General features: G+C 41.2%; 1 protein-coding gene across 1 annotated transcript in view; it reads right to left on the bottom strand.

Moving 5' to 3' along the window:
- Positions 1-24,000, bottom strand: part of LOC147712020 (glutathione S-transferase omega-1-like) — a 169,862-nt gene that overhangs the window by 82,303 nt on the left and 63,559 nt on the right. The window contains exon 2 of the mRNA XM_086922752.1: positions 4,436-4,544. Coding sequence (XP_086778878.1) covers positions 4,436-4,544 — 109 coding nt within the window. The remainder of the gene's footprint in view (positions 1-4,435; positions 4,545-24,000) is intronic.

Raw genomic sequence — 24,000 nt, 5'->3', positions numbered from 1 at the left:
TAAGCTGTTCGTGTGGCAACATCTAGGGGTCTTTTCTTCACGAATAAACTATAGAAATTACTTCACGTTTCTGTGACTCCACTTTGTAAAAGTGGCGACAAGGGAGAAAGTGAACCATGGACCCCTGAGATGTTTTTAGGTAATCGTCTTTGAAAAGAAGAAAAAGAATTGAAGAAGATTTTGGACAGTTATCTATTAGGAAGCTGGTGATTTGGATTTAAACTTCATATGAGTGGACTACTCGCGCTTTGAACTTCATGTGAGTAAATTACTCGCATTTGTTTTTTTTGGGGGAAATGCTCAGAAGAATGACTTTCGAATGGCGATAATTACATGAAAATCGCTTAAATGAATGAACTATAGAAATTACTTCACGTTTCTGTGACTCCACTTTGTAAAACTCTCAATAGCTTTACTCATTCTCCTCGCTCATTCACTTCCCCTACTAATACCAGCACTCGCCCTCCTGAATGATTCCCTCTCCCTGGGCCGCATTCCTACAGCATTTAAATAGGCCATTGTGGTTCCTCTCTTGAAAGAACCTGGAGCAGACCCCATGAGCCCGTCTAATTACCGCCACATCTCCCTGCTGCCATATCTGGCTGAAATATTGGAGGCTCATGTAGCAATGTGCTTGTCCAAATTCATGGAAGAGTCTAACTACCTAGACTCACATCAGGCGGGCTTTCGCCCTGCACACTTCACAGAAACAGTGATATTAGCGGTCTTGGATACTCTACGAGACAAAGCTGACAGAGGCTCCCACAGGCCCTAGTGTTACTGGATCTCTCCGCCGCCTTTGACACGGTGGACCATGATATACTGGCATAACATTTCAGGTTGGCTGGCATCCTGGCACAGCCTCTAGCTGGCTCAGCTCCTTCCTAGAAGGCCGTTCCCAGGCTGTCCGCTCATCCCAGTTCACAGCTCCAAAGCGAGGTATTACCTGTGGGGTTCCGCAAGGCTCCTCACTTTCCCCCCATTTGTTTAATCTTTACCTCCTCCCCCTGATGCAGTCCCTAAAAGATAGGAATGTGATTGTTTTCAATTACGCCGATGACCTTCAACTGGCTTTTACTGTAGACAACACACCAAACTCAGTCACCGAATTTCAGGCCACCATGATGCACATCCAACACTGGATGGATCATAACCATCTAAAGCTAAATCCTGGTAAGACGGAACTGATCCTTACAAGGGGTAGCCACAAGTTCTGGGGCCCTCACTACTGGCCGACGGAGCTAGGATCCCCTCCCTCCACTCCCCCTCTGCCAAAACTCTTGGTGTCACCTTAAACAATGATCTCTCACTAAAAACGCAAGTCAGGTTGGTGATCTCGAAATGCTTCTTTCAGATGCGTAAGATCTAGAAGATCTGTTGTTTGCTTAGGCAGGAAGCCCTGTATACCTGGGCATGCCATTCTTCCTCACCAAGCGCCTGCATATGGTCCAGAATCAAGCAGCCAGACTGATCCTCCAGCAACCTAGGTGGCAACCAGCCTCCCCTCTCTTGAGGAAACTGCACTGGCTTCCCATCCCTCAACGCTGCATTTTTAAAACTGGCTGCTTGATTTTCAAATCTCTCCTAGGTCACAGACCCAAATTCATAAACGACCTCATACTAAGGTATGCCACCTCACGCAACCTTCGATCAGCCCACCTTCTGCTTCTATCCACACCCACGTTCAAACGAAAACGTCAAGGAGGTTGCAGATTGGCCTATCTCGCCCCAAGACTGTGGAATTTTTCCCCTTGGAAATGCGGTCATGCACTGATATTCTGAGCTTCAGGAAGTCCATTTAAACCTGGCTTTTTGCAAAGACCCACAAATAACTTCTCCGCGGGCCCAATCCCTAGCATAGCGCCATGAAACCAATCGGTGTACGTGCGCTTTACATGTCATTTTTAACATTAACATTAACATTACTCAGCTTACATCTACCTTTTATCTGGTTCTTTTAAAATCATGCTCACCTTTACAATGGTTCTTGGACTCCTCCATATGGCATAATAAATCCATTAAAATTTCCAACCGCACCATTTTCTGGAATGATTGGATTGTTGCAGGGATTATCAAGGTCAAACACCAGAAGAATAATGTGCGATTTTTATCCTTCCGAGAAACCCAGTCTAAATGTGGTTTACCAGACACTTCCTTCCTCAAGTTTGAATCTTTAAAACTGATCTTAACTCAACAGCTCTCTCTTATCTTATCTCCGATACCCCCTACTCTCCATCTGATCATTTGTTAGCACCATTACCCACTTCTTCAGTTGTTAGGGCCTCACACATCTATAATACCTTCATTTTTCCCTTCCTACTCACCCCAAAAGCAAAATTTAAACTCTTTGGGAAACGGATTTACAATGCACTTTCTCTATACATACATGGCATTCTATTTGGGCTAGTATTCACCACACTTCATGCAACGCTAGTACCACTCAAATGCTTTATTATTTTATCAGAGAATATTTCTATCTGCACAAGCCGTCTCCAAATTCAGTTCTGATTTATCTCCCAACTCTTGGTCCTGCAAAACCTCTCCCGGCACTTGCATGCACTCCTTTTTCCTTTGCCCTAACATCTTCAGTTTCTGGACTAAAGTTTGTAACGCAATTGCCTCTATCAGTTCTACTAGTTTTCCTTTTGACATTTGTTCAATATTTTTGGGCAGTAAATCTCCACAATGGGTGGGTGCTCACAAATTGGGTTCATTCATTGTTTGGCCATTGCTATTGGTTTACAAGTAATTACGTCCAACTGGAAATATTCTTCCAAGATTTCCGTTTCAGCTTGGTGGAACCTTTTATGTTACCATCATAGGCTTGATAGACTTCAGTAACTACCACACAGCAACTTCTTAAAAAAGAAGCCCTTTGGTCTCCTCTTACTAATTACCACTTTACCTCGGCCTTACGAACAAGAGACAGTAATCACGTTTTCCAGCCACCATGAGTATAGGGCTTTCCCCCTTGGCAACTGTTTTTATATATTATTGATTATTCACTGTTAATTGCGAGTCTTAATGTATGTTATGGATTCTTTATTGGAATTTTTATAAGTTTGTTGATTCCATTTACCTTATTTTCCCTTTTTTTCTCCTTTTCCCTCCTTCTCTTTCTTTCTTTCTCTCTTCTCCCTTTCCTTTCCTCTTTCTCTCTTTTATCCATTTAAAATTCAAATTTAAAATGCTAGTTTACTATGGTACATTTTTGTATATCTTTGTTACCAACATTGGTATTTCATCCTGTCATTAAATATGTATAGATTTTTATCTTGTTACTTTCTATGAATATATCTTGTATTACCCTATGTAATTGTTTTTCATGATTACTTGTCTCTGTATGACTATTTTTGGCAATTTTGTACCTATCTTCAATTTTTGTCTCAATAAAGCTTTTTAAACTTAAAAAAAAGAGAATAAAAAGTCATTTGAATTATGCGACAATCTAGCTGGGGTAAAAAGAGTGTGAAAGGAAACGCTATAGGATGTAATTTTCTGTAACACATAACACATTTAAAAAAATCTGTACATGAATTGTACACATTCAGCAGTTGGAAAAGCAAAAATATAGCGCATTGTTTGTAATCTGGCTGGAAAGGCTGCAGCCTGCTCGTTTTCTCTCTAGGACTCCTGCCCTCATGGCCATTGTCTTCTGGGAAGCGATGAGGGGGTGTGTGAGGAGCAAGTCCATCTGGAGATACACTCTGGGCCATATTATCGAGAACGGCGATAACATTATCGCCGCTTTATCGACAGGAAACTGCTGCTAAAGCGTCGATAAGGGACTTGATAATATGCCCTTGTGAATTCCCATAGAAGCCCAGGTTCTCGTGTGAAGGACGTCAAACCTGGGCTGCTATGGGAATTCTCAAGGGCATTTTATCAAGCCCCCTGTCGCCGCTTTAGCGGCAGTTTCCTGCTGCTAAAGTGGCGATAATGTTATCGCTATTGTTGATAATATGGCCTTACATGTTTATTCCATGCTTCTTTGCTCCTCCTCCCTCGTTTTATATGTCTGTACTTGGCCCGCCAAGTTTATTTTTTGTTCTTTTTCTTCTATAACAAAACTAAAGGTTTTATTTATGGTTTTTGTCATTTATGTGTGGATCTAAGCTTGGGTAAGGTTTGTAGTTTAGATGGAACGTTTTGGCAAACGATTTTGTAATTTCCCTAATAGAAAGTTGTTTTACAACCCCAACACAGGCATACATGCAGCTAATTTATTATTGATTGTTGCCATGTAAGCATTACACACAGTTCACATATTGAAAAGTTTCGATATTTTGTTGAAATACATATAATATAAGAATACATTTCAGTGGGTTTTAAAATTACAAGGCAACTTGTGGAAAACTATTAAAATATTTACAAAGGGCTTACAATGGGTTGTAGTTCGAATTATTTGTAGAATTTGGGATTATTAAATTCTTACTTGATTCCTTTGGCTGCCAAGACAAGCAGTGTCCTTTGGGCAAACGGGCAGAACCTCATACTGTAGATGCGGATCAGACCTTCAGGGACTGGACCAGGAGCAGAGCTCCCTAGAGTAAAGATCAGGATCAAGAGAACATGGTTTAAGCAAAAAAGGAACAAAATAGTGATAAACTACACTTCTTTTTTCTACCCCAAGATGACAGACTAAAAGTAATCTTTTGTGAACATGTTTTAAGAGCGGCTTTAAACGCATAGCACATGCCAAGCTCTTTAAGAGACCAACAAACAACTCTAGGGGCCAGATATAGGAAGGCTATTACCGGCCGGTAATAGACTTTTCCTATGTAGGAGGCACATTTACCGATTCGGTAAATAACGAATCGGTATTTACCGATTTGGTATTTACCGAATCATCATTTACCGATTCGGTGAAATGTAGGAAGCACTTCAAAGAGTGCTTCTGCGCTTTAAGGATTCGTTATTTACCACCAACTATTAGTTGGTGGTAAATAACGAATTCCTATGTAAATGCAAATCTGTGTATTTACTCCTATGCCATGTGACAGACATACGTGCCCTTAGGGCATGTATGTGTGCCACATGTGCACACAAGCACTAATCAGGGGTGCAACAGGGTATCAAAGTGACACCCTGCCACCCTTGACTTTTTCCCAATTTTAACGAATCGGTAAGGACACAGCCCAGAGGAATGAATGGCAAGATTCGGTAAATACCGAATCTTAACGATTCGGTATTTTTTACAGAAAAATGATCTACATAGCATTTACCGATTTGAAAATACCAAATCGGTAAAGTTCGGTATTTTCGAATCGGTAAATGTCAATTACCTACATCAAGCCCTAAATGAGGCTAACTGGTGACACAAAGTGGGATTGACCTTGAACTGCCCAAGCATTATACATTGCCACCTTAAAACATACAGCTGAAAAGCACACCCAAGCCATATGCAAAAGGTTCATCCAATCCCGGTGTTTTAGCCAACAAAGTTGTATTGTGGGATTTGTAGTTTTGCTATTCATATTGTAAGTATGGGTTTTAATATATTGTTGCACAAAGTAATCTTGGCAAAAGAATAATAAGTAACAGAACAAGATGAGGCCACTCAGCTGCACATGGTGACAGGTCATAGTTACAGATCAATGAGAGGACCCATTTACAAACAATATATCAAGGAGGAATGACACAGGATATTGAGATTCCGTTGCTGCCAGGCACAGACACATCTTTCCTGGGGCATGACATTGAAATCTAGCAGGCAGCTTTCTTGTTCAGCGACTAGTCAGTGGTGCATGTGAATCAATCAATCAATATTTGTTTATTCGACACATTGTCTTTTAAACAGTAATATAAACAAGAACACAACGAGTAATCACACATAATATAGCAATATCACATAGTTCAACAGCAGATAATTTTATACAATACTTATACTAAACTCCACTGACAGCACAACTTAGTCAAAATGGCAAATAATTCAGCTGCAGTTTTTTAAATAGTACCTATAATACACTATTATTTATAGACATTAAAAATCGTGTTACATTCATGAATTGCATTCTCAATCAATTAAAATGTCCTGTTGCAGTTAAAAGGTAACTTACATCTAAAAGTGTGTTTGCCTTCTGCAATGCATCTGTAGCCCACATTCACATAATCCTTCATTGTTCTTAAAAGAGCACAAACCAGAAGGGTGTGCATGGAGTGGGTGTAACCCTATTCTAAATGTAAAAAAAGTGGGTCACATCTGAGAATTTGGTAAGCTAGACAGGTAAGGAAATGGAGTGTTCGCTTCCCAACTTTCACACAGATGTACAGCTGAGGACTTGGTTCTTTAATATTGGAAATCTCTTTCTGTTGATCCTAACTCACCCATCATTAATAATTCCTTCTTAGAATACATTTGTCTGAGTACCACATTATAATTCCTAATCCTCACTATATTTCCCATCACCTTCAGCTGTTTCCTTGTTTTATAAGCCCAATTAGGACTGCTTAAAATAATGTCATCCCTACGCAGGGTAACTATCTTAGGATGGTCAGATGTTAACAATTTGCTCCAAAACCTTAGTGCTTCTGTAACTGCAGTTATAGACCAGGATTGGAGCCATCCTCCACTCTAATGGGCAATGCCATTATACATTTGGAGAATAATAGAAGATTGCTCAGGCAACAGCAATCTTGTCTAGGCCCAGTACTTCTACTCCATATAGGACTTTAGGAGGGAGAGCTGCTTTATAAGCTGCTGATTAGAGGGAGAGCTCATATAATCAAGTTCAAATTTATGTAAGCCACAATGGTTGGTAATGCGTTTGCCTGTGTGACTTGATATGGGAAGAAAAGGGCAATGAGTTATTAAAAAGCATACCTAATTATCTATAGTCTGAGGTTTCCTCAATTTTCGACTGCTCAATAGACTATAAAAATCTATGCCCCTTCTTACCAAAGGTCATATTTTGGTTTTGTCAAAGTTGACTGACTGACTTTTAAAGCAGTACTTTCTGAACTCCACCAATTTTCTTTGTAGGCCAACTGGGGTTCGTCCCTAGTGACAAGGTTGTCCGCATAATACAGACACGATATATGTGAGCCTCCCATTTTGGGAGTAAAGGGTTGTGTATCTAAAATAGTTTTTGGGAGGTCAGTTAGAAACAGGGCAAAGAGAGTTGAAGCAATTCCCATTTTTTATGCTGATCTGAAATAGGCTACCATTGGCACCCAACTTCACTTGAGCTCAGTTCCTAAAATGGAGCTCTTTTAAAATCCCCACAAGGGTACCCAGAATTTCCATGCTTGGCACACAGAATATCATGTTCCACCAAATGAAAGGTGGCCTAGAAATCTACAAAACAGGCATTAAAAGAACCCCAGTATCCATGGACGTTTGGGCTATAGACCAAACACAAAGAGCAGTGGTCAATTATGGAATGCCCAGGCTTAGAGTCACCTTGTTCTAGTGGAATCAGATTAATCTCTTAACAACGTAACAACAGTAAGGGCCTGGAGTAAAATGTTTTCCATTTTTGGTCCTATACCTATTAATCTAATTAGCTTGTAGTTTATGGGTCAGCCGAACCATCCTTTTTATAAATCGGTTTAATTATTGCATAGGCTTTAGCAGATGCAAATTCCTTCAACAGATCTGCATAGAATTTTGACCACCATTTTAAATTAGTCTTTATTATGAGCGCCGGCAGATCTAGTTAACTTTGTCCATGTGATTATGTCTTCAATATCAAATTTGTAATATAACATGAGAAATCTGACATCAATGGGATAGATAGTCTCATCTACAACACAATCTTTCCCCACATATACTACTGTTAGCATTAGGTGATTAAACCAACCCTCTTCTGACACCATACTTTCTGTACCTATATCCATGCAACAAACTCATTGTCTCACCATTTTTCCAAAATGTCAACACATCATTAGTGGAAATTACCACCACCATTTAATCCCAATTTCCTTTATAAGCTGCCATTTTATTAATCTTCATTCTACCTTTATATTTCTTACACATTTCAAAGTAGGAGCAACCATCCATGAACGGAATGTTAGCCTATTTAATTTTCCCTTTCAAACAGTCGACCAAGGCTTTAATTGTTAGGTCCTAATTATCAATTGAGTTGCTGCCTGCAAAGAGCAAAACATTTAGGTCAATATGATTTTGCTCCAGTAAGATTTGGATATGCTTGACAAAAAAATTCACTGTAAGGTATCTAGGAAATTGTGTTTCAAGGGGGAGACCTCTATCTTTAGATTGTTGCGGCACATCGCAGCGGCAGCAGAAGAACACTACCGAGAACAACCGGCTGAGCCCCGGTGAATGTCTCAGAAGAACTACACTTCCCATGAGGCATTGAGCAGGTGACGCACGTGACGTTACCACACTTCTGGAATTATGCGTATGAGGGCTTGCAGGGCGCTGGTGTGGTGCTGTTGATTCTGGTATCATCACCAGATTTTCGTGAAGACGTCAGGAGGGCTGGTAGGGGTGCCTTGGGCACCAAGAACGTCTTATTTCTTTATTAATCCTTGTTGGGAGTTCCCTCGCCCCCGCTGAGCTGTGGGGACCAGACTGCGTCCTTGTGTAGCCCCGTTGGACGAGCTGACCTCCGGCTCTTGCGGGGCTCACAGAGTGACTCACATGTTTTGTTTTGACCAGACAATAGTATTTGGTTGCTCGCAGTATTGATTGTATATTACTGCACACTTAATCGGTTGTCCGCATGGAAAGCGGCTGCTTGAAAAATATAACACATGTAGCAGTATTGCTCTGCTCATTTTCTTAAAGTGAATTTCCAGCTTCCCGAGTTTGCTGAGAATTTGCATCGGCAATTGGGCCGGGTTGGGAACATTAACCCTCCACATCTAGTTGAATCTATTCTTTTGAACAATCTAGGGCTATTGGCGATTCTTTTCGTTTTACCCAACAAGACTTTGTACTATATGGATTTACTTGCTAAGTAAAGGGTCCACAAAGCGATACAAAAGGGGATGATGGACGGAGCGCTTGAACAAATCAAACACTCACCCTCAGTCAACTGATCTGGGTTTAATCCATCACCATTCTTTAGCTCACTCAGCCACCCCAGTTCAGACATGGCCCTATGCAAATCAGTCTGACCCTGTGCCTCATGGGAACAGTCCAGCCCGAACTGCCAAGCCATGTCTTCCCTGGACTGGAAACAAGTATCCTGGGACCAGTTTCGGATTCATAATCCTCATCAGCCAGGCTATCTTGAATCCAGTGGCCAAGTGAGCAAGGGACTCACGTCTGAGCATACCCTGCCAACTTAGGGCGAACAAAGCGATACAAAAGGGGATGATGGACGGAGCGCTTGAGCAAATCAAACACTCACCCCCTGTCAACTGATCTGGGTTTAATCCATCACGGAACAATAATCGTCTGGCCCTTCTGGAACCTCCTGTGCAGAAACCTCCTTTGGAAAGGATCACTTTTGTGACTACCTTTGGGACATTGTCTAACAACATCAAGAAAGTGGTAATGAAACAGTGGTCCATTCTTAACTCGGACAATGTCTCAATCCAGAGTCCTCTTTTCTCCTTTAAGAGGGGACCAAATCTTAGGGATCGATTGATCCACACACGACCGCGTGAGGACAGACCTAGGGGACTAGGTATGTTATGGGACCTCCCTCCTGTTGTAGGTCACCACCCTTGTGGGATGTGCAATTTGTGTCTCCAAACAAAGAAGTCAACTGAATTAGACATCGGTACTTCTAGACCGGGATTCAGTCCAAATTCACGAACTGCAATAGTGAAAATCTTGTTTATCTGATCACCTGTCCCTGTGGGTTAAAATACATAGGGATGACAACTCGTAAGATCAGAATAAGAATATCTGAACACAAGAGCACCATTAGTTGTAAGAGGCAAGCGACTAAACTCACTAATCATTTCTTAGAAGCACATCATTATTCAACTGCGTTGCAGTGGACTGTGATAGAACAGCCTCACATCCCTGCGCATGTCACTGATGTATCCAAATACCTTTTACTTAGAAAACAGAAATGGGTGTTTAAGATGGTCACTAACCGGGTGGGTTTGAATGATGACATACCCTGGTCAACCCTCTGAGCCTAATGGTTTCTTTTTTGTTACCATATGATCTGCAGCGGTTAGTGCAACCCAATTTAATATGGGTCTTTTTCCTTGGAGTAGGTGGTGAGCCATCGTTCCCTACACAATTCCCCCTACACAAACCCCTTCTGTCTCAAGACGTTACTATACATATAAATACATGTGATATGTCAGTTCTGGGGATGACGGCTGTTGACGTGCACCTACAGTTTCAAACAGTTACCATATACTGACGAATTGCCACACACCTCTTTGGAGTACAACCACTCTTTCCTTTATTCACATATGTCTCAGTTTTTGAACTAGGAAATTATCTCATATGGTTTGGTATAATTAATCACCGACCGGAGGTGTTTTTTACCCTTTTTTACCCATTATAACATCGTGAACACCAATATCGTCTTAGTCTGTCTTCATTGACAGGCATGAATTGTAGACATATTGTTCCAGTTATATACATATTTTCATCTATCTTATGCCTAACATCGTGAATACCAATATCGCCATTTTTGGTATTTAATAACCTGCTTCAGTCACTGACATCCAGTGTCGGCATTTAAACCTTCACTCAATGATCGCCCGTGTTTTGTACAGACGTTCTGTATATATGTCTCAGTTTACCAGCTTAATGGAAAATGAGTGTAGTAATCTCGGTGTAATTAACTGTCTGCCGAGGTGCTTCTTCATCTGTTTAGAACATCGTGAACTCTAACACCTCCAACTGGATATGCCAACAGGCATGTATTGTGGTCAATCTTTATTGAGGGATTGTCCGTGTTTTCGTACTTGGAGACCTTTTTCAATAAAGTTATCCATGATCTGCGTGCACGGCAATGTTTACAAACAGCAGCATGTCTCCTGATGAACATGGCATCCTGATTGGCCAGTAGTGTGTTCGCTTCAGCCTATCAGAAGAGAGTTTACATTTTAGTGACGTAACCCCACCATGTAAGCACTTCAAACCAATCATGCGACACAATATAATGGTTATCCTGACCACCCGCCGGTACCTCCCCGATCGGCTTGGATGCCGATGCTGTAGTACCGACGGACAGGTAGGGAACGTCTACCGGATCACCTTACAGGTTGGAAATGGGCTTGCCTTTTGTATGTGTGACACGCGGAATGTCTGTGATGATGTGTGTGCCATTTTGAGAGACACGGATAACGAATCTTTCTTACTAGCCACACGCGACTTGAATGGCTTTCACTCCATTGTAACCACTGTCATTGTAAGTGGTTTAGCCTCACAAGAGCATGCATTATCCCTGGATGTATAGATGTACAAACATTGTGCGGGCTTCTTCTTTTTCTTTGGGACAGAAGGAGCAACAGTAACAATATGGAGCCGCCTTTGCTTCATTATTTACCCTGACAACACACGTTTTTAGTCATCTACGTGTATGTTTGACTTTATGTAGACGTTTTGAGAGTGAGTGAGCTCTTGGTTTGACATGCGCTACTTCGATTGTTTGGAGTAAAACGGTAGTTTGAGTGTAATAATGCTTGCACATTTATATCTCTTTCTATCCCAGAGCGGTGCTTCTCCTCTTTCCTGAGCCGTGGCCAGGTGGGGTGAGGTCTATACCTCTTACAATAATGGTAAGATGGGTCAAAATACTTAATTGGCAGTCAACAGATTAGGCCCAATGATAACATGCAGGCACTTCATGGTTAGAGGCATTTAGTATACTGTATTGATACTCATTATTATTCATAAGTATGATCATAATGTTACGCCGGTTTGCTAGCAGAGAAGCCTTGGCTGCAACCTTCAAACTTTTCTCTTTCCTCTTTTTCAGAAAAACTTGTAAAGAGGGAGCGGAACACCTAGTGACATCAGGTGACCTCTGTATCTTATTTTGATAATTATCGCTGGCCGCTCTTAGGGTGAGGATTTTTATCGCCGGCTCTCACAGATAATTATCACCATGCTAGGCTCCAAAATTTAAGGACTGACTTCGGGTTCTTATCTATTGCCAAGAGCAACTAAATACTTACGGCGATCTCCAACCCCCCTCATCCCGCCCAAAGGATATTTGGGGCCCCTTACAGATGTATCTATTGGAGCACACCCCCGACACAGAAGCAACAACGCCTTAGTGGAAACATGAAAAGGTAAAATTGCCTTCAAGGGAATTTATTTTAGTATGTATTTTGTAATTTGTGATGGCTTTAAAAGGATGAATTCATAATCCTTAATGTGAACAAGTGCTATTAGACTCTAATTCAATGTAAACTCAATTTTAACAGGACACAACATATAAACAAAACACGAGGTGTATTAGAAAAATAGATTTTTATCAAAAGGAATTTTAAAGGATACACTTCATATACAGATAAGTAAACAAACAAAGAATAGGTCTGTGGGTACACACAGAAATAAATCCATACGTGACTCAACAGAACCTAAAAGACATCTATCCCCAGTTACATTGAATAAAACAAGATAGGGATAAGATGTAGGGTCGACGTTTCGGTTTCCTAAGAAGGCATGGTAAGAGGACGTCCCACTTAAGCCACATGGGTTCTGAGAAACCTCCAATCATGCCCGTCAGGGTTCAGTTGAACATTTCAACCAGCCCATTGCTCTTGGGGTAGTAAGGGGTGGTGAACTAGTAGGTAAAACCACATGCCTTCCACATAACCTTCATGTACAAAGACATGAAGTTGGTATCCCAGTCAGAAACCATCTCCTTGGGGAAACCCACAAAGGTAAAGATCCCCATCAGTGCCCTGGCCATGGTAGGAGCAGTCACCGTCCTCAGAGGGATAGCTTCCAGGTACCGGGTGGCATGGCCCACCAAGACCAGTATGAACCTGTTGCCCATGGCTGTATTGGGATCCAGAGGCCCTATTATGTCAATTCCAACCCATTAAAAAGGGGTGCTCACAACAGGAAACGGAGACTTGCACCTCTTCCCAGATTTGCCACTCATCTGGCAGGTAGGACAGGTCCTGCAGAACGCATCTGAGGCCTTCCTCATTTTGGGCCAAAAACGGTGGGTGACATGCCTGTCAAAGGACTTGTCCTGCCCCAGATGACCTGCCAGAGACACATCATGAGCCAAACCCAGTAGGAAGGCTCTGAAGTACTGGGGTACCACCAGCGCACACGCTGCCCCAGGCTCAGCAAACTTAGGCTTACTGTATAGGAGATCATTCTCCCAATAAATCAGGTGAGATCCTGAGGCATTACCAGTTGCCTGGTCCTCGTCCTGCTACCGAAAACCCATAAGAGTCTTTCTTTGCCACACAGAATTCCTCCTTGGTGGCACCTCCTTCCTGCTGCCAACATCTGTATTGGACTAAGGCTACAAATCCAGCTCCTTCAAGCCCAGCTCTTGAGCTAAAATAATTTTTCACTCTTCCATGGCCAACTTATCCTTCTCCAACGCCAAGTTATCTTTTTCTGCTTCTCTTTTGAGTTTAGCTAGCTTCTTCTTGTGCTCCTGTTTGAGCTTCTCCAGCTCCAACTTGTGCTTCCTAGCTTCCTGCCTGTCCTCCAGCTCCTTTGGGGACAGACCTTTGGAGGATATACTGCTGCTGGCCCTGGAGGGTGCTCTACTCTCAGAAACATCCTGATACACAAATTTCCCATGCAGGCTCTGTTTCTCCATATCCACATTATCATCCCCATCCTCTGGGTGCTCACCAGCCTCCCTGGTAGCCAACCAGGCCATCAGCAACTTTGCAGCACCTCCTTCCTAGTGAGGCCTTTAGTTTAAAAGGACATTTGAGCTCCTTGCAGAGCTTTTCGAGTTGAAGCACTGTATAGGTTTCAAGCTTCTCCTCCTCAAACACTACATCTGCAGCTACAGCTGAAGGCTTACCAGACTGAGATAAAAACTGAAGAACCTCAAAAAAAGAGAGAAGCAAAAACAGAATGTTGGGGTGTAATAGCCTGCGATATAGAAGTAGTGTACACCAATCACTGTATATAAAGTACAAATACATGTCCTATCCTCATCGCTGATCACCAGTGTTAGAAATTGTGTCTCTAGTTGGCAGTGGTTTGCACCCTGTCTATGTCGGGACCCTCACTTTAGTCAGGGTAAGCAAGTTACCCCCTCAGAATAACCCATGCTCACCCCGTTGGTAGCTTGGCAAATGCAGTCAGGCTTATTTCAGAGTCAATGTGTAAAGTATTTGTACACACACATGCGCACACACACACACACACACACACACAGTGAAAACACTACAAAAGGAGTAAACACGAGTTTAGAAAAATAGATAATATGTATCTGAATCAAACAAAACAAAACAGCAAAACTCCAACATACACAAGTAAAAATATCACTTCAAAATGATTATAGCAAGTTCAGTCCATAGAAATCAAGGGATGCGCTTGATCAGGTCAAAGTATCTGAGATGCGTCAAAAATCAAGGATGATGTTAGGTGCAGGGGAGGTGAAGGGTCGAGATAGCAGATGATGCGTTGGTTCCTTATTGCTAGGCTGGGGAGGTGATGAGTCGGTTCCTTACTGTTGTAGGGGAGGTAATGTGCCGGTTGCTGACACGATGTGTCAGTTCCTTACTGCTGTGCTGTGACAATGAAGAAACTGGCACCCAGAGATGATGCAGTGAAAATTCAGCCGCGCTGCATCAATTCCACAGTGATGAAGCAGTTTCTGCTTTGGAGTCAGAGCGGTATATCACGGACTTCGGTGATGCAATGCTCGAAACTCATGCAGCGGAGGTTCTTCTGAAGTGCTGCGACAGAAAGGTGGGGCCTGCATTGTAAGCTATGGTCGATGCATCAAGCGGGGACCATGCTCTGGTGCTGGCAGCGCAGAGGCATCCAGTTTTGCAGTGGTGTGCCTGTACAGAATGATGCTGGAAGTTGATGAGTGGATTTTCTTCTTGAAATCACTAGAACTCACTTCCAAAGGCCCAGGAATGGATTTGGCACCACTTGACAAGACAGAGCTGTCCATCCACAGAAGAGCCCAGGTAATGGTAGGTGAAGTCTTTGATAGCCCTGAAACTTCTTAACAGGAGGCAAGCTTAACTCAAGCCCTTAGAGAACCTTGGAAATAGGATGGAGAAAGCAAAGTCCAGTACTTTCACTCCTTGGACAGTGGGAGCAGGCAGCAGGCCAACACAGCAAAGCAAACAGCAAAGTGGCAGTCCCTCCTGACAGCTTATCCAGCTCTTTTTCCTGGCAGAATGTCCCCAATCTAGAAGTGTTCTGAGTATACGGTGTCAGTGGTTCAGTACTTATACCTTTTTAGCCTTTGAAATAGGCAAACTTCAAAGGAAAGTCTTTGTAGGGCACAAGATCCTGCCCTGATGCCCTGGCTCCAGACACACTACAGAGAGTGCATACTTGTTTGTGTGAGGACAGACACAGCCCTATTCAGGTGTCAGTGTCAACTCCTCCCACCGCTCTAGCTCAGAAAGACGCGTCAGCCTGGTGATGAGCCATCAGGATGTGCAGGGCACACCTCAGCTCCGTTTGTGTGACTGTCTCGAGTGAAAGCACAAACAGCCCAACTGTCATCATAACCAAGACGTATTCAGAGACAGGCAGAGGCACAGAATGGTTAAAATAAGAAAATGCCAACTTTCTAAAAGTTTTTTGCAACAAAGAAGGTAACCCACACTTCTAATTGTATTACACCATTCTGTTTTGGGTGAACAGATAAACAAAACTTAATATGTTTATCAAGGCGATTATTTGCGCCGTTTTTATTTTTCAAATTTTGTAGAAAAAAGTTTTTGTGTGTACAGAGAAATCACACTGCCATTTGCGTAGTAACGAACCAAGTTTGAGGTATTTATAACTACACAAATCATAAATTTACAAACATAAACAATATGAGAACAGTGCAGAAAAAGTTTTTTGTATACAACAAAGTGAACATATATCATAAACGTGGGGAGGGAAAGATTGTTTTTTCATAAACATCAACAAACGCAATTAAGCAAACATTTTCAAACCATAAAGCAATTATTGCCCAAGGAGCAGCCTTTCAATGAATCTGCATGAAAACAAAATAACCTTTCGGAAACAATGTTTATGAGGCTATAGATTCCCAAGTATTTTTTACGTATTCCCAAACTTAGGACGTAATCCTGTTCGCCTACGCGTTTCGAGTTTGCAGGGTATCTTCACAAACTCTCTTCAGGGCCAAATGAATTCTTTCCCCTGTTTCTCAATCTCAGGGGACTTGAGGTAAGTTCGGTTTGTCCAGAGTATAAAAGTAGGATTTTCGAGTCTGTGCGTTTTCTGAAAAATGTTGCCTTGTATGCCTGATGTAGCAATTCTTGCTTCTGTTGGAGACAATTCTTTTGCTTGGACCTTATAAAGTATACTGCCGGGAATAATTTGGTCTACTGCAATTAGTCGCCGGTAGAAAGGCCTAAAGTAATGCAGTTTACAACGCCGAAAAAAGAGCAGGAAGTAGTAAACAAAACAGGAAAAAGAAGTAACACGAAACACAACACCCAACCCTTTCTAAAAGTGGCATATTCGGACCTCCAATTTAAAAACCAACTGCACTGAAAGATGTATTTTTAAATTGTGAGTCCAGAGACCCCAACCTCCAATTTTCTATTAGCTCCCATTTGTAAGATACACTTGTAAGATGTTATAAGGCAGCTCCAATGCTAACCTATGGGAGAGATGGGCTTTGCTGTAGTAAAAATTGAAATTAGCAGTATTTCACTACCAGAATATGTAAAACACAAAAGTACATGCCCTACCTTTTAAATACACTGCACCCTGCCCTTGGGGTACCTTGGGCTCACCTTAGGGGGCCGTACGTGTAGTGAAAGAGCAGTTTGGGCCTGGCAAGTGGGTGTACTTGCCAGGTTGAAATGGCATTTTAAGATTGCCCACAAAGATACTGTAGTGGCAGGTCTGAGACATGTTTGCAAGGCTACTCTTGTGGGTGGCACAATCAGTGTTGGAGGCCCACTAGTGGCATTTGATTTACAGGCCCGGGCAAAAGACAGGGGAAACCACACCAAAAGATGCCAGGCGTAACGGTGGTGGTTCTATTTTTTGTTTTTCTCTTTTCTGAACCACCTTGGGAGTCTAAATTTGGTTTAAACAATCCTTTAGTTCAACTTGTGAGTGGAATATTTTAGCAGACATTCTGAATCTACACTTTAAATTACCACACCAGAAGTGTCATTTTAAATATGAATGCAAGTTACAAGTCTTTAAGGAGCACTGGTGGCATATACGACCAAAAAACTTCAAGTGTAAATTTAAAATAGAATTATGTTAAATCCTATGTGATGTAGCTCTACAGCGTAGCAATCTAGAAAACTTCTCCCTTAACTCTTTCTTTCCACTAACAGTGCCAAAGTCACTGCTGATTTATTGAAGGTGGCGCTATAAATGAGCGATTATGAAAGTGGCTAAATAGTAATAGGTTCTAAAGAAGAACATATGCCGTTTTTCACTGTGTATTAAGCAGCAATGATCTTCTGCTTGGAGTACTGATAGCTCGTCAAGACATAATGGCAATAAGGTGAATTATTGAGCATCATAACCTGCAATAAGAATACAAACAGTTGAAAAAATATATATATCTTCTGTACTAATATAATAAAGAGAGAGCTCAAACCTTTGAGGCGGGTAATCTCAGGAACCACAGCACCAATCACAACACCCAATACAGCGTTGGAAAGGGCAGTTGCAGCAGAAGGACATAAGCTATTGTTCTAACCTTTGTTTCCTGTGTTTCCTTATTCTATGTTTTCTTAGTTATTCTATGTGTTCTTCATTAGACTGCTTTGTCCTAGTGCTTAGGTTGCTAGGTAATTATAGAATGTTAAGCTTGTAATCTTCAGTTGAAGACTGAAACTTGATGAAGGAACACTCTGACAGATCTGGTGCTGTACTTGTCTTCAAGATTAAACTTATTTATAAGTTTACTCCTCTCTACTGTGTTTCTTGGACGCAACATCATTTGGCGACGAGGTGGTCAAGTCAGCACTTCCCTGAACCCACGCTGAAATTACTTCAAGAATATCTGGTCAGACTTCAGTGTTCATGATCCTGAATGGTCTTTCTTTGAATACTATTGATAGACCTTGAACTCTACAATTTTCCTTTATTGAACTACTTTGAATTTTGAATACCAACTACTACATCTACTTTCAAGATAAGTCCCATTTATTTATTTCTTTAAGACTTACTAATTCTATTGGGAGCTTCGCTGCATGTACCTTGTTGTACTGGTATATCTCGATGCAGGCTCATAGACTTTCCTTCTACTTTAAAAAATTGACTTTGAAACCATTTTTAAAGGGAAAAAAATGTAACCGTCACAATTTTATGCGCATTTCTTCGTTTATTTTACTCCTTGCCAATATTTTGACTATATCTATTTTTATTGAACTTTTTTTTCACTCTTTCTTCGATTCTACTTCAAATATTTTTATTATTATCGAAGTTTTAAAATTCCCATTGACTGCGCTATTCAAATTCAACAAGTGACAGTTACCTCCTGGGCCTCGAGAGTCTGAGCCTCGAGAATCCTTCAGTGCGCTTCAGTGACGCTGCTTGGAATCTCCGGCCATCTTCACTCGATCTTCAAGTGCCGGAAATCATCGCTACGTCATACGCCGACGTGCAAGTCATCACACGATGTTATTGTTCTTCGTTTCTTAGCAACACAGGCAGCGCGTCTTGACGATCTCCGATCTTCATTTTTACTACGCACTTGGATATCTTTCAACAGTGTGTATGAACATCGCGTCTTATTCTTTTCATGATCACGCAATTAGCGCTCACTCACCTATGGATTTCGCTGCTTTAAGGGAGGGATTTATTTTTAAACTTTTGAACTAAGTGTTTTCTTTGCTAATCTATACGTGTATCATTCACGCTGATACACACAGTTTTCTACAGAATTTCAGAGTTTTGTGCGTCATTCACGCTGATACACACAGCTTTCTACAAAATTTTCAGACTTTTGTGTATCATTCACGCTGACACACACAGCTTTACAGTGTTTTGATATTATATTTGTTGTTGTGTTGCCTACGCTGATACACACAGCTTTTCACAGTCTGAATAATTTTCTGTTTCATTTACGCTGATGCACACAACTCGTTTTGTCCTGAAATTACATTTTCTTTTTTTTTGTTTAATTTGAAAAAGAAAAACCCTGTTATTTTCCATATTGTAGTTTCTTCTAGAATTTATTATGGCTCAACAAACTGCAGTTCTTCCATCTCCATTTCCTCCTGAACCAGGCACTCCAAAAATTAAGTGGACTCAGTGGTTTAAATCGTTTAATAGTTACATTATTGGCATTGATGCTGTAAATTTTTCTCCTGTTAGAAAAAATACAATGTTATATAGTGCTTTGGGTGCTGAAGGTCAGAGAATTTTTGATCATCAACCTCCTGTAGTTAGACCACCATCAGATGACTGGAACGAATATACTGAAGCTATTGCACGCTTGGAACAGTATTTTAAAGATGAACCGAGTATAATTGTCGAGAGACACAATTTTTATACTCGTAAGCAGAGAGAATATGAAAAAATTGATACGTTTTTAGCTGAATTGAGGGTTTTAGCTGCGACTTGTGAATTTGAGGGTCCTATTGACCAGTATCTTAGGGATCAAATTGTGGTAAATTGCTTTAATAACAAGGAGGCATATTATCAAGGGGGTTTATCTCCGCTTTTTTGGCTTTAAAAGCCAAGAAAGCGGAGATAAAATTATCTCCCTATTACCTAGCTGTCGCTAACACCAGTTAGCGACAGCTAGTAGGAGATAGCGACCATCTTGGGCCCCATTTTGCATGTCAGTGATATTTATCACTAATGACATGCAAAGTGGGCGTGCCAAGATGTTAGCAACTGGAAATAGTCGCTAACATCGCTATCTCCTATTACCAACTTTTGGAGATATTTGCGCTAGGCGCGAATATCTCCAAAAGCTAACACCTGCCCTGAGCAGTTCTTAGCCATGTTATACAATGGGAGGTGGATAACATGGCTAAGAGCATTAGCTCGCTAATGCATGAATATCGCTGACTTTTCAGCGATATTCATGCATTGCGGACGATTTATATCGTATTTGCGATAAACCTTGGTAATACCAAGGTTTATCTGTGATAAAAATCGCCGCAGCTCAGCGATACTTTTTCACGCTAACCAAGCAATAGTGATAATTATCGCTATTGCTTTGTAATATGCCCCAAAGTTCAAGACAGAATTCTATGTTGTCGGAATCCCTCTCCTTTAGAAACTTTAGAACTAGCAAGAGGCATTGAAAGGTCGGTTACTGCTTCTAAAGAATTGAGTAATAATAAACCTACTCATATTGATTTAGTAAATAAGGTTTCATCTCAAAGTGTAAACCAACGTGATAAATCTTCTAAAATTGAATGGAAGAAAACTGATAAATCTCCTGCTTGCTTTAGATGTGGTTCAAAGTCACATCTGGCTAATTCCACATCGTGTCCTGCTTTAAAAAAACAATGTACTAATTGTACAAAAATTGGACACTTTGCTGCTGTGTGCAAATTCAAAAGTAAAACAATGTTTTTAGAAGTCACGAATTCTGAGGAGGTGCCTAATGTAGGTGAAGAACAGAATGTTAGGAAGATTCTATTGACTGTAGATTTGGTAGATGATCAAGAAGATTCTTCTGACCCTGTCTGTGATTTAAAAATTGGTGAGGTTGTTGTGAAAGTTACAGTGGATTCAGGGTCTCCCATCACCATTATTACTGATGTTCTTTTCTTGGAAAAGTGGAAGGGAGTTCATCTTTTACCTCCTGATATACGCACTGTTGCGTTTAATGGAAAGGTTATTGATTTAATAGGTTATTTCATTGATAATTTCACTTTTGAAGATCGCACTGTGCAGGCTAAAATTTGTGTAGCTAAGAATGGCTATAACGATCTCGGATGGAGCGATCAAGGGAATTTGCCTTTAGTTTTGAGACCAGGTACCAAGAATCCTATTTCTTTAGATCGCTCTAGTGCAGTTAGTGCTCTGGTTACTGAAGAGTTGTCATTAGAGAAAATTATGGGGAAGTACAAAGCTGTGTTTTCTGACACTCTTGGTTCAGTTAAGGGTTTTGAACACAGAATCATTTTGAAACCTGACGCTGTACCGGTTATCCACAAGGTCAGGCATGTCCCTCTTAGTATTAGGGAGAAGCTTAAAATTAATCTGCATCAACTGTGTAAGGATGGTGTTATTGAGCACATTAATTCTTCATTATGGGTTTCGCCAATTGTGGTTGCATTTAAAAAGAACTGTGATGAGCTTAGGCTATGTGTAGACCTTAGAGCTTTGAAAAAGAACATACAAGTGGATTGTTTTCCCCTGCCACGTATCCAAGACATGTTAGCTCAATTAAGAGGTACTAAAGTTTTTTCTACCATAGATTTGAGGGCAGCATATCATCAGATTGAGTTATGTGAAGAATCTAGGGACCTAACAGCCTTCAACACTCCTTTTGGTCCTTACCGATACTTGAAGTTACCTTTTGGCCTGGCTTCGGCGGCCTCTGTCTTTCAGAAACTGATGTTTCAACTGTTTGGAGAGGTTCGTGATGTTTTAGCATATCAAGATGATATCTTGATATCTACTAACACTGTTGAGGAACATCTTATCAAGTTGGATCAGGTGCTAGGTATCTTGAATGATCATGGTATGACTGTTAAAAAACAAAAATGTAAGTTTCTGCTAGATGAGATTGAGCATCTTGGTCATACTATTTCTCATAAGGGCATTACTCCCAAACGTGACCTGTTGTAAGGAATTCGAGATTGTGCTCAACCCAGTAATAAGGACCAGTTAAGGTCATTTTTAGGGTTAAGCGAGTTTTACTCAAGATTTGTCCAGAATTTTGCACATTTAAGTGAACCATTAAGGATGCTCACCAGGAACAACGTCAAATTTCTGTGGGGTGAGGAACACAAATTGGCATTTCAATCTTTAAAAGATTTGATAATAGGAGCTCCTGCTCTTAAACCTTTTGATGAGAATTCTGTGTCATATATTACTGTGGATGCCAGTAATGCTGGGTTAGGGGCTGTCCTGAGCCAAGTTAATGCTGGTAATGAAAATATAATAGCTTTTGCTTCCCGTCAACTTACGGTTTCTGAAAGAAACTATAGAACAATTGAAAAAGAAGCTCTAGCTTGTGTATGGGGAGTTAAGCATTTCTCTACTTATGTTTGGGGTCGTGAATTTGTCTTGATTTCGAGCCATAAACCGTTGACTTATATTTGGAATGACAAGGGTTTAAGAAATGCAAGTCCAAGATTGGTTCGACTTTTCTCGAAACTTTATGATTTTAATTTTGTGATGAGACACATTCCAGGAGGAAAAAACTTCACGGCTGATTTTTTGTCCAGATGCCCTGCAAGCTGTTCAGACTTCGTACCTATTCTTGATGACAAGGAGGTGGTAGTTAATTTGTTGGATGGTCTGGAGTTAGCTAGGGATGTCGTGTCTGAATCTGATTGGATTGAGGCTTCTTTACAGGACAATACACTGTGCATTTTGAAAAGATATATTGCTGAAGGTTGGCCAAGAGAAAATCAAGTTGACAAGGATCTTCTTCCGTTTTCCAAAGTTAGAGAGGAATTGAGTATGGAGGGTGATTTTCTTTTGCGAGGTTATTCTCTTATTCCTCCTGTGTCCATCAGGAGCAAGATTGTTAATATTGCTCTCAAAGGTCACGGTGGGATTACTGGTACCAAGAAGAGATTAAGACTTCATTATTGGTGGCCAGGGATGGATCTTTGTGTGGATTCCTTTTCGAATGATTGTGTTGAATGTTCACATGCTGAGAAATCTTTACGCACCGTGAATAAACCTTTGTGTCCTGTTGTTTTTCCTGACAGTCCATGGGAGAAATTAGGCATGGATTTTTTAGGACCGATTGGACGCTTAAATCTAGGTTTTAGATTTATTCTTACTATTGTTGATTATCATTCTAAGTGGGTTTTCTTCAAGTTTTTAAAGGAGCCTAACACAGTGAATGTAATTAAATGTCTGAAACAACTTTTTTAATCTGAGGGAATACCTACTTATCTGGTGTCAGATAACGGTGTACAGTTCCTGTTGCATGACATGAAGAATTTTTTGACAAATTTAGCTGTTAAGCACCTTGCCACTGCTTTGTATAGCCCTCAAGGTAATGGTTTAGGAGAACGTGTGAACCGTGTCTTGAAGGATGCTGTTCAGTTAGCTATTTCCTCTGGGCTTAATGTTCAAGAAGTGGTGAGTGACAGAATTTGGTCTTACAACAACACCCCGCATTCGACTACTGGAGTTACTCTGTTCTATTTGTTAAGAGGGAGACAATCTTTTAATGAATTATCTCCTCGTTGGGTGGTCAGTAAAACTTACCATGAAGGAGGTGCATCTGGTTTAGATCAAATTAAAAAAAATGTTGAATCTGCTCAAATGAAAATGTTAAGCTTGTAATCTTCAGTTGAAGACTGAAACTTGATGAAGGAACACTCTGACAGATCTGGTGCTGTACTTGTCTTCAAGATTAAACGTGAGAGAAGCAAGATGGTGGCCGCTACTGCAGCCGTGTGAGGAGCTGCTCGTGTTCTGTCCGGTGATCCGACCTAACCTGGCGTGAGTGTGGTGCTTGCCGCCCTTCGTCTGAGCGCTGAGGGGATTACAGAGGCGCCGAGGAGAAAAGATCGATTTGTTCTCCGCTCTCATCGTGTTACATCGTGCTACATTGGTGTTATTGGTTTGCTGAGCCGCGAGGGCCGTGCCGGCTCTTACCCACTGGCCGGCGGGACCCAGGTGCTTCTGTGCTTCCGCGCCTGCGGCGTCTGTGGCGCTCCAACCGCGAACCATCGTATTTTCGAAACAGCTGCCACGTAGGGAAGAAGCGGCTTGAACGTTTGTGCTGACGACGTGCTCGGAAGAGCACCTCCTTGGAATTTGCTGCTCCTGGCTACAGTGTTGCGAGTTAGTTA

The sequence above is a fragment of the Lissotriton vulgaris genome, chromosome 5, assembly GCF_964263255.1.
Source record: "Lissotriton vulgaris chromosome 5, aLisVul1.2, whole genome shotgun sequence".
In the NCBI taxonomy this organism is placed as follows: Eukaryota; Metazoa; Chordata; class Amphibia; order Caudata; family Salamandridae; genus Lissotriton; species Lissotriton vulgaris.
Note: the sequence above shows the minus strand (reverse complement) of the source record. Positions and strands in the feature narration are given on the sequence as shown.